Source organism: Toxotes jaculatrix, chromosome 23 (assembly GCF_017976425.1).
Source record: "Toxotes jaculatrix isolate fToxJac2 chromosome 23, fToxJac2.pri, whole genome shotgun sequence".
Classification (NCBI taxonomy): domain Eukaryota; kingdom Metazoa; phylum Chordata; class Actinopteri; family Toxotidae; genus Toxotes; species Toxotes jaculatrix.
The window spans coordinates 4,157,142-4,167,487 of record NC_054416.1 but is presented as its reverse complement, the minus strand read 5'-3'; the positions used below and the strand labels follow the sequence as shown (position 1 = coordinate 4,167,487).

Sequence of the window (10,346 nt, the reverse complement as noted above, 5' to 3'; positions counted from 1 at the left end):
TGACGCCTTACTATACTATGACGTTTTTTACAACATTTTGAGGTGAAAAAATGTTTTGACTTTTTTTGGCCGATTTTGACGCCTTACTATACTCTGACGTTTTTTCTGACATTTTGAGGTCATACTAATGTATGACTTTTTTTGGCCCTTTTTAACGCCTTACTACACTATGATGTTTCTTGGCACATTTTGAGGTCATACTAAAATATGAAGGCTTCAAAATTGAGTGAAAAATGTCATCTTATAGTAAGGTTTCAAAATGCAGTCCAAAACGACATAGTATAGTGAGGCTTCAAAATTGCACTACCTTATTCCTTCTCTTCCTCTCCTCCATTTCCAGCTGTCCTATCTTCCTTGTTTTCTTCTTTTCACCAAGGCCAGCCATCGGCAGGAGGGTCCCCCATATAGGTGCCAGGTCCTGCTCAAGGTTTCTTCCTGTTAAAAGGAAGTTATATCATGTCACTGTCACCTTAAGTACTTGCTCTGGGGTCAGGCTCTGAGTCTCTGTAAAGCGTTTTAAGACAGTTTTGATTGTGGAAGGTGCTATATAAATAAAATTAAATTGTATTGAAAAAACTGAATAAAATTGGTTGAAAAATGTCAGTATAGTAACACATCAACATGCAGTGAAAAACAACATAGTATAGTAAGGCATCAAAATTGCCTTACCTTATTCCTTCTCCTCCTCTCCTCCATTTCCAGCTGTCCTGTCTTCCTCCTTTTCCTCCTTTCACGCAGCCCGGCCATCGGCAGAAGGGTCGCCCGTATGAGCCAAGTTCTGCTCAAGGTTTCTTCCTGTTAAAAGGGAGTTTTTTCTTGCCAGTGTTAAGTGCTTGCTCTGGTGTCAGGCTCTGGGTCTCTGTAAAGACCATTTTGAAAATGGAAGGAGCTATATAAACAAAATTGAACTGAATTGAAAAAAATTGGGTGAAAAATGTAACAGTATAGTAAGATATGAAAATGCAGTGAAAAAACGACACAGTATAGAGGTATGATGTTTTTTATGACATTTTGAGGCTTTTCTAAAGCATTACTTTTTTTGGCATATTTTGACATCATACCGTGGTATGACGTTTTTTTATGACATTTTGAGGTAAAAAAAAAATTACTTTTTTTGGCCGATTTTGACACCTTACTATACTATGACGTTTTTTATGACATTTTGAGGTCATACAAAAATATGACTTTTTTAAGCCGATTTTGACGCCTTACTCTAAGTAAGTAGAGTAAGTATGACTAAAAGTCATACTTTTTTTTGGCCTCGAAATGTCATAAAAAACATCATAATATGGTAAGGCGTTAAAATCGGCCAAAAAAAGTCATATTTTTTTTTACTTTCTTTGGCTGATTTTGATGCCTTACTATACTATGACATTTTTATGACATTTTGAGGTCATGCAAAAATATGACTAGTATAGTCAAAGTTTTTTTTTGGCCTTGAAATGTCATAAAAAACGTCATAGTATAGTAAGGCATATTTTGAATCTTTATAGTGGTATAATGTTTCCTTATGACATTTTGAGGCAGTTCTAAAGTATGACTTTTTTGGCCTATTTTGAAGCCTTAGTATACAATGACATTTTACAGACTTCTTGCCCCCATTGGCTTACAAGTGTGATCTGAGAACAGCAATAAAGCAAGAATATTCCATCTGGTAATGAAGATTGTGTGATGTGGTTGAAAGCCCCAGAACAAGCAAAAACTTGAACACAATGTATAAATAATTATAGAAAAAACATTTTTATATTGTAATTTGTAAAAATCTACAATATTCTCATAGCCCATATATATACTTTATATTTTTAGCTCAGACTAAGTATATTTTTCCAGACAAGGAATAAAAAAAGTATTATTTTTGGCATTGGAATATAAAATTTGGGTTATGTTTTTGGCACCAAAATGCATCAAGAAATGTTGATTATAGTATAAAGAAGCTGTGCAACGAAGAACCAACACCCACCTTGTGCAACTTGAAACTTTTTTCCTTTTAATTTAAAACAAAATTTAATCTTTACATATTTTGTTTTAAATGTACAATCAAACAATCAATGTAATCATACATAAAATTCTTAATAATAATGCACAACTCTATCGACACTACCCATAAATTAAAAACAAAACAAAACATTGATATCAGTATGAAATACAATGTTAGGCAACACCACTGGTTAACAAAGACAATGCTCTGCTCCCTGTCAACCCACAGCAGGACAGTCACTGCAACAGAAAGACATACACAGGATGAATCCCACCTTCCTCACTCACTCACTCACTCACTCACACTCTCTCTCTCTCTCACACACACACACACACACACACACACCTGCTGCCACTCTACAGGTAAGGTGCCATTTCCCCATTGCTTCATTTCCCTTGATCGTTTTTTACTTAGAGGATCGCAACGTGCTGAGGATTAAGTGGGGGAGATCAATGGGAGTAGCAGGTGTTTCTTACAGGTTTTAGAATTAATGATGGGTGTGAAAAGCCTAAAAACCCCTGAAAGCCTTTAGTCAGGCATTTGGCAGATGTAGTAAATAAATTGGATGAGTGAGACTGAGAAACTGCAACTGATGCAGCCAGATGTTCTTGTTTGATCTTAATGGTTGTGAGATGATTTGTAGGATATGACAGAAAAATTAAAAGAAAAAAAATTTTTTTAAACAATAAAATTAACTAATCTTGAGCTTTACAGTTCACTCTTCACCTTAGAAACAGCAGCTGAAAAAATAATGGGTCCACTTACTCAGTAACAGGAATTTCATGTATTTCCACCATTATCAGTGCTTTTAGATCTGATCATGTTTAATCTGCGTGTGTCTAAGGATCAGAGATGCCAAGTCTGACCTGTGTCTGTTGACTGACAGTAGTCTGCTTGGAGCTGCAGGACTAGAGGGTTTTTCTTCCCAAGATTGGATTGAAGGTTTTTGGGTTCTTAAATTTCTTTAGTGCTGAAACTTTTAAATGATTAATGATTAATAATTAACTTTTTTTGTTCTTATAGCAGCAAATGCTAATCATTAGCGGGTTCCAGCTTCTAAACATTTTATAAGATTTAATATTTTTGTTTTTTTAGACGACAGATGGAGTGTCAAACTGTTTCTATTGGGGCTATGAAAAATGCTTGGTGTTTAGTTACTTTGATGAACTGAGGAAGAGAATAATATCGAACAATAGTTTCTGTTTGAAAATGTAAGATGTTATTTCCCAAAGACGTGGACAGCAAAAAGAAAATAAAATGTCACTATGTGGTAACGCCGCCATCTTTCTCTTCCTCTGCAACAAACAGCGCAGATTTCCAGTTTTGTTTTGCTTCAAGCCATAAAAAGGTAACTGATTAAAGCAATATCAATCGGTTAAAAGTCGTAACAAGAGCAATAGTTTCAGGAGAAAAAGGAAATTGGATTTGTTTTTTAGTTCCTGTAACAGAGTCCACAAAAGAACTCAACCTGGACAGTTTTTTTTTTCTTTCTCTCCTTACTTACACTCAACTTGCCTTCACACTGAATCAATGGACAGGACACCCACACACCCACCCACACACACACACTCGCACAAAGCTCAGGCTGGCTCAGAAATAAAAACACTCTCACAAAAGTCTTACTTTTTCACCTTTTTCCTTCTGAATGGGAACATTTTTGTTCTTGAAATTCAGTGCTCATCTCTGTCTCTCTACCTCCCTCTCTCGCTCACAGATAGACACACGCTTGTTAAAGCCGTCTCCTAACTTCCTCTCAGTTCCCACGGTAACCTTGCTGGAATGTAGTGGTGCTAAGGACACACACACACACACACACACACACACACTTTCACTCACACTTAATTCACAGGTAAACAATGTATTTTCTGGAGGACGGACAGGTCTGGTGGGTGTGTGGTGATTCCGGGGGGGGGGGGTTCTTTTTTTGAAAATACGGGAGCCTGGAGGTTTCAAGGTCCCTCATCGCATCCCTCATCAGCGGTTCATTCTGACCCTTGACCCCAGCCAGGCGACGCCCACCACGACCTCAGCAGAGACAGGACGAGGGTGAGGCACACGAAGAGTGCAAATGGGTGTATCTTTACAGGTTAGAGATTTGTTTGTGTGTGTGTGTGTGTGTGTGTGGGGAGAGAGCATGCATGTTTGAGGTGTCTGTAACTGCAAAAGTGTGTGTTCTCTGGGTGAGAGTGTGTAAAAAGTGCATTCCTCGTGTGTGTGTGTGTGTGTGCGCCTTCTACCCATGACCTCCTTGTGTCCTCAGCAGCCAGAACAATAATAACAAAGTCTGTTTGTCATTGTCTTTTCCATCTCATGGCCGGTAAGTCTCTGGGGGCCACAGTCAGTCAGTGAGGTTCAGGGTCTACGAAGCTGAAAACTAAAGAGAAAAACCCAGATCCACGTTGTCAAAGATTGGAGCCGTCTAAGAGGTGCACCTCCTCTTCCTCCTCGCTGTCGCCTCCCCCTCCCACTTGGCCGTCCTGGAAGGAGGGGATCAGTTGAACATGATGGACTCGGGATCTTGGTTTGCCATTTGAGCCATGTGACGAAGGATATCTTTTTTTGTGATAATACCAAGAAGCCGCCTGCAGGGGAGACAAAGAAGAGGAGAAACGGGAGGGGGGGTTAGAGAATTGAGGAGGTGCTGGTGATTTGTCATGAGAGAGAAAACAGCATCGTGTTTTTGTTGGCAAAAAGGCAAAAAGTGTTCAATCAGAGAGAAGCACATGATCTGAATTTGATTCATTTTTGGTTTATTGGATATGATTTATAGAGTAAATACCTGGAGCCAACAAAAACACGAGACCCTGAGGAAGCAAAAGTCAGCAGGAGGAGAGTAGGAGGTGAGTAACCAGAGGAAAGAGAGATGAACGCAGGTCTGAAACAGCACCCAGCTACCCACTGTGGAGCGGGGTGTCATTTCAGACACTGCCCCAAGCTGGTTTTCATGTTATCTGTCCAAAAAGAAGCTGGTGAGAAGAAGGAAGAGCTGGATCTTACAGGGCAGACAGGAAATACTGACCAGGATGTGTTGAAAAGTTAAAACCTCTGAAAAGAAGGAGAAGAGGAGACACGTCCCTATCGCAGGAGTCTGAAATCATTTAAGGAGATGGATGTGGAGATGGGGAATACATTTTTATTTGACTTTTTATTTATAGAAATACGTTTGACAATACTACAGCTATTTTTGTGTCTCACTTTCAGGTGACTAAACAATTATACGGAACTTCAGAGCCACAAACCTCAGTAAAACCAGGGTTAAACCAACCTGTGATCTGCGATTGGGTTTAAAGACAATGTGATTTTGTTTCACGCAAACACTTTTAGACCCGTTTTAAACCTTGAACCACAACTGAACTAATGAGAGCAACAGCTCCCACTGTGTTTTTAAAGTTTCAGACCAGCAGAGACCGCTGTGAATATTTTCACTGTAATGTGAATAATTTCAGACTCATGGGACAGAGCCGCTTCCTGCTCCTCTTCTCCTTCAAGTTTTAAGCGTCTTTACCCAACAGACTCACCAACAAAGTCTGGCTCTGACTTTGTTCCTAACAACTTCCTGAATATTCAGTAAGTCAGGATTATTCCTGCTGATCCAAGAGCACGTAAGACTCAGCTAATCATAAACTGGCTTTTGCAACTTAAATGACCGCAAAGTTCTGATTCTTGTGCTCTTGAGTTCAGGCGTGTGTGTAGTCTGAGGTCAGGTGAAGAGAAGCAATCTGAAGACTTAAAAACAGCTGAAAGCGGTGAGTAGAAGCTGTCCGTCTGCTACAGAGATAAAAAGAGTACAGAGCTGGGTCCAAAAAGTTTAGTGCGCTTTGTTTAATACTGTCAGGTGGAACAGATTCACACAAGGAGTTTGTGCATTCCTAATAAAACATTCAGCTTCAAAAACATGAGTGGAAACAAACATTTGAACCCAGGTCTGAGCGAGAGGATTTGAGATGACCTGTGGTGGGATTAGAGCTACAGCTACTGAGCAGCAGGAGGCATGAAACACTGGTGAGACGCCACACAGATCGGACACGGGTTTCCCAAGAGCTGCTGAGATCTGCAGCTGTCTTGTTCACTTTCTGACAAGTCAAACAAACGTCGTAGACACTTGGGATACCAGGTACAGATCGAAGGGTATCAGGGATGAAGGGTCAGGGGAACTGAAGGCAGTGTTTCCCATAAGCCAGCCGTGTCCAGTCCGGTTTAACGTCAAGCCTTGTTTCGCTTCCACTGAAGTCAACTTCAACTGCAGCTAAAGATTCCCCACATTTCCCACCATCTGAGAACAGGTAAAACTGGCTGAATTCACAACATGTTGACTCGCGTCCACTTCTGATTGCGCTGGAAAACATCTTTTTGAGAAACATCTTTTACGTCGAAAAAAAGGAAGTTACATCCATTTTTTTTCTTCAATCAATATTTATCTATTTTAAAGTATTTTTATCCTCATATATGTTTAAGTGTTTTACAAATTTATAAATTATCTTTCAAATTCTTTTTTTTATTCACAGTCTTTGTGCTTTACATGCTGTTTCGCCATATAGAGATGAGTTAGATAATTGTTTTTTTTCCTTTCTAAGGCCAATCGCTGTTGTTAATCACCTACACATCTATGTTCAATGAATGTGACTTTTTAAAAAACACTTTTTAACATTTTGTTTATAAAGCAAACTATTTTCTCTTTATTTTGGACCATGAATCTGTTTGCTGTCGTGATATTAGACAGGACACAGCTGGTTTAGAGGAAACACTGGCAGGTTAAATCACGGGATTAGTAATTACTTCATCAAGGTAATGTCATCACACCACGCTAACTGGCTGGGTCACTACAGCACTACTAGCACCAATCAACACAACAACGTCACTCAACTACAGCGCTCACTACCACTACACAATGAGGGGAACATGGGGATGAATCAAATTACTACAGATCTTCTCCCTCCCCTTTAAAAATATATTCCACCCTTTAAAAATTATAACTTTCCCAAGGCGGATAGCTACTCGCCAAGTGGTTGTTAAGGCGACGGGTCAGATGTCGTCGATCTGTGGAGACCCAGGGCGAAGCGGTGGGGTCGAGAGGGGAGGGGTTTAAAAAAAAAAGAAAAAAAAGAAAAAGCAGTCGTTAATGCAGACAGAAAACTGAGGGCGGGTGAATATTTTCAAAATGAAATGACCTAACTACTGTTGTGAAAAAGGAAGATGGGAGACAAACAACACGCATCATGGTTATATGACCGCAGACGCGCTGAGAAATTCTATCTACTACTGAATGTCTGTCTGTTTACACAGTATGTAATCAGGCCAGAGCACATCTAAACTTTGTAGTTACTATACATCAGAAAATAAAGAAACATCTTATGAAGGTGCTAGCATGACGCAGCTGACACAGCACTAAGCGGAGCTACAGTAGGTACAAATGCAGTTTAACAGGGATGAGCTGCAAAGCTGCACTCTGCTAATCTACTGAGCACTTTTCAGACATGTAAATCTGTAACATCGCTGGCTTCACCTATCTATTAAACCAAGAGCTTTCTGGCATTCAAACATAGACTATGGGATCAAATAAGGGTCAATAAGGTTTTATTGTGGTTGCATATCACCCTGAAATACACCACTCAGCGCAAAAAATTCTACTTAGTGAATGAGCACAAAGAAAATGACCAAGAAATGACAGCTCGGCTTTCTTGCTGATGAATCTTCTCTTCCATGTTGGCTTAATTTGGTTGAAAGCTTTGCATATACGAGATGAGAATAAAATGGCAAATGTATTATAGTGCTCCTACAAGGCAGAACAAGTCACTCACTTTAAACCTCTGTGGGTTTATTTTTTTCTACACTGCTGTAGCCTCCATGTTAATGCAACTGCATTTAATTCAGACCTGAACAGTCCTACAAAAAACAAAAACTTGGGGTTAAGAAAAAAAATGTATCATCATGTTAAACTGCCAGCACATTTACATCACAAAGTACATGTCTGAAAGAGGCTCTGAAGTGATGTGGGTGACAGTTCCCACAGAGGTCCGACATTACAGGACCCCCAAAACACAAGAGAGCTTTTACGTGTTGTCTCCAAAAGTGCAATATCTACCAGCGATGAAGGTGGAGCTCAGAGAACATCTATCTACAGATGTGTCTGTAAGATGAGCGACTTTATTAGAGGTGAATCCACACCAACCAAACCAACCCACGAACAGTGAGAAAGAAGAAGAGGAGGGCTTAATGTTTAGCCGGGAACTGTCAACAGCCTTTCACACCAAGTTTCATGCATCCCTCCTAAGAGGCGGAGCCTAAGAGAAAGGTGCGAAAGTAGGGGGAAAGGGTCACATGTGTAAAGGGGTGGGGCTAATCACCAGGGGCTCCGTCTGCTGCTTGAGCTCCTCCAGATGCTCTAATATATTCTTCTTTGTGATGATGCCCAACACAATCCTGAAACACACACCCGTTACTAGGTAGACTGCCCAAAAACAACAAATAAACAAAAACAACAAACAGAGACAGAGAGAGAACAAACAGCAGCAGCACAAAACATATAGAACAGGGTATAACTTAAAATATTAAACGTAACTCAGTGTCAACATAAAATATACCTCAAAATTACACAATTTAATGAAACAACAAAAACAACAAAATTGGGTAGAAGTTTAATGTTATAAATTATGACAGGTAGTATGTCACTCATCAAATAAAACATTTTAAGAACTTATGTAAACAAAAATGTAAATTATATGAAATGTAGTGTAAAAAAAAGCAGAAGTCTGGTGATATTCTATATTTTCATTGATGTCAACGAATCCAATGAAGAGACAAAAATAAACAATGACTTGATTTTTCTCTGTGTATCATAAAATTATTTCTTGAGTAGAAGCAAATGGGCTGAGTGCCGCAGACAGCACAGAGAAGTTGTGAGGGACGAACTAACATTGCTTGTTCTGATCTATTCATGAGATTAGTTGACATTCAGACAAATGTAGAATAACACCAGCCTCATCCTTTAAGATGTAAATTTAAAAAAAGTGGAACATAAAGGTGTAAATAAAAACAAACACTGCTGCACAGGTCCTCTCTAGCAACAGTAACATCCTGTAACTCATCCATCACACCAGCAGGTGGCTCTCTACAAAACTCATGTCTGTAAAAAATTAAACCGGACCGCCTGACAGTTTGTACCAACCCGATCATGAGAGGTCTGTCATGTATTTCCACTAACCGTAAAAAAGAAAAGCCTGACTAGTTTTGCTTACTGACTATGATCTCCCAGACAATACCTGTTATGTAGTGGTAGTTAGTTTCAGCAGATCAGTCTCTTCTACTGAGGAGACCGTCTGTTATTGCTCAGTAGGAGGATAAAGGAAGAGCAGCACAGCGGTTAGGCCAGCCCATGCAGATTACAGGGCAAATCCAGGGATCCGAGAGCCCATGCAACACCAGACAGTGTGTACATGTGTTTGTGCGATGTTTGTCGACCTCAGATGGATTAGTTAACAACAACACCACAAAAGAAAGATGGAGAGAAGGGTTCACCTTTTCCTCTTCCAGCCCATCTTCTTTTATTCCCTGCTTTTCATTTCGTACTTACCCGTTGTGAGTGACCAGGCACTGGCGCAGGCCCAGCTTTCTGAAGATGTCCACCACGATCTCCATGGGTGTGTGGTCGGTGACGGTGAAGGGACTCATGTCCAGGATGGAGCGCAGCTTGAGGGGCCGGGGGCTGTCAGCAGGCAGGGTAGGAGCGTGCTGAGTGAAGTAAACCCTGGAGTTCAACATGATGCCCTCCTGCTTACGACGGGCATTTTCTGATGAGAAAAGAACAAGATGATACAGGGGTATGAGAGATATGGGGAAAAGAGAGAGGCAGAAGAAGACTGTACCTTTGCAACTTCACTTTTTCCCATGGGTACACAGCGTACAATTTTCTTTGTGCAAACCTTAAATGAATTTACTGCTTTTCAGTGTGTTACCTATAGCGATAGTGATGTCCCTTCGCAGAGCAAAGCCCACCAGCCTCTGGGACTCCTTGGACACTATCACAGGGAAACCATTATAACTGGTTTCATTGATGATGCCCTGCAGCTCCTCCACCGTCAGGTCGTCCTGCGTCAGCACCGCTAACGGCGGGTCGCTGCGTCGTGGCCTCATCACCTCCCTGGCCAGTGTGGTGTGTGTGAATTCCTCTTTGGCGTCCAGGAAGGGGTATCCATTCAGACGGATGTGAGCCTCGTAGATTCCCTCACGGCCAAACGCGTCACCCACCCATTTGCTGGTCATGACGGCAGCCATGAGGGGGACGATGTACTCCAACCCGCCTGTCAGCTCGAAGACAATGACAACCAGGGACACTGTCATACGGGTCACACCACCTACAGGACGAAGAAAA

At 40.7% G+C, this 10,346-nt stretch overlaps 1 protein-coding gene across 11 annotated transcripts in view; it reads right to left on the bottom strand.

The window, feature by feature from the left end:
* Nucleotides 1-1,964: 1,964 nt before the first annotated feature.
* The window catches only part of clcn3 (chloride channel 3), a 30,055-nt gene continuing 21,673 nt past the window's right edge, over nucleotides 1,965-10,346 (bottom strand). For 8 of the 11 annotated variants that reach the window (XM_041030715.1, XM_041030720.1, XM_041030724.1 and 5 more), the window contains 4 exons: nucleotides 9,931-10,329; nucleotides 9,549-9,765; nucleotides 8,323-8,398; nucleotides 1,965-4,560 (listed from right to left, as the gene is read on the bottom strand). In XM_041030715.1, coding sequence (XP_040886649.1) covers nucleotides 4,381-4,560; nucleotides 8,323-8,398; nucleotides 9,549-9,765; nucleotides 9,931-10,329 — 872 coding nt within the window. In that variant the 3' untranslated portion in view covers nucleotides 1,965-4,380. Of the gene's footprint in view, nucleotides 4,561-6,977; nucleotides 7,016-8,322; nucleotides 8,399-9,548; nucleotides 9,766-9,930; nucleotides 10,330-10,346 lie in introns of all 11 variants that reach the window. The other 3 variants (XM_041030717.1, XM_041030721.1, XM_041030718.1) reach the window with 2 other exon arrangements.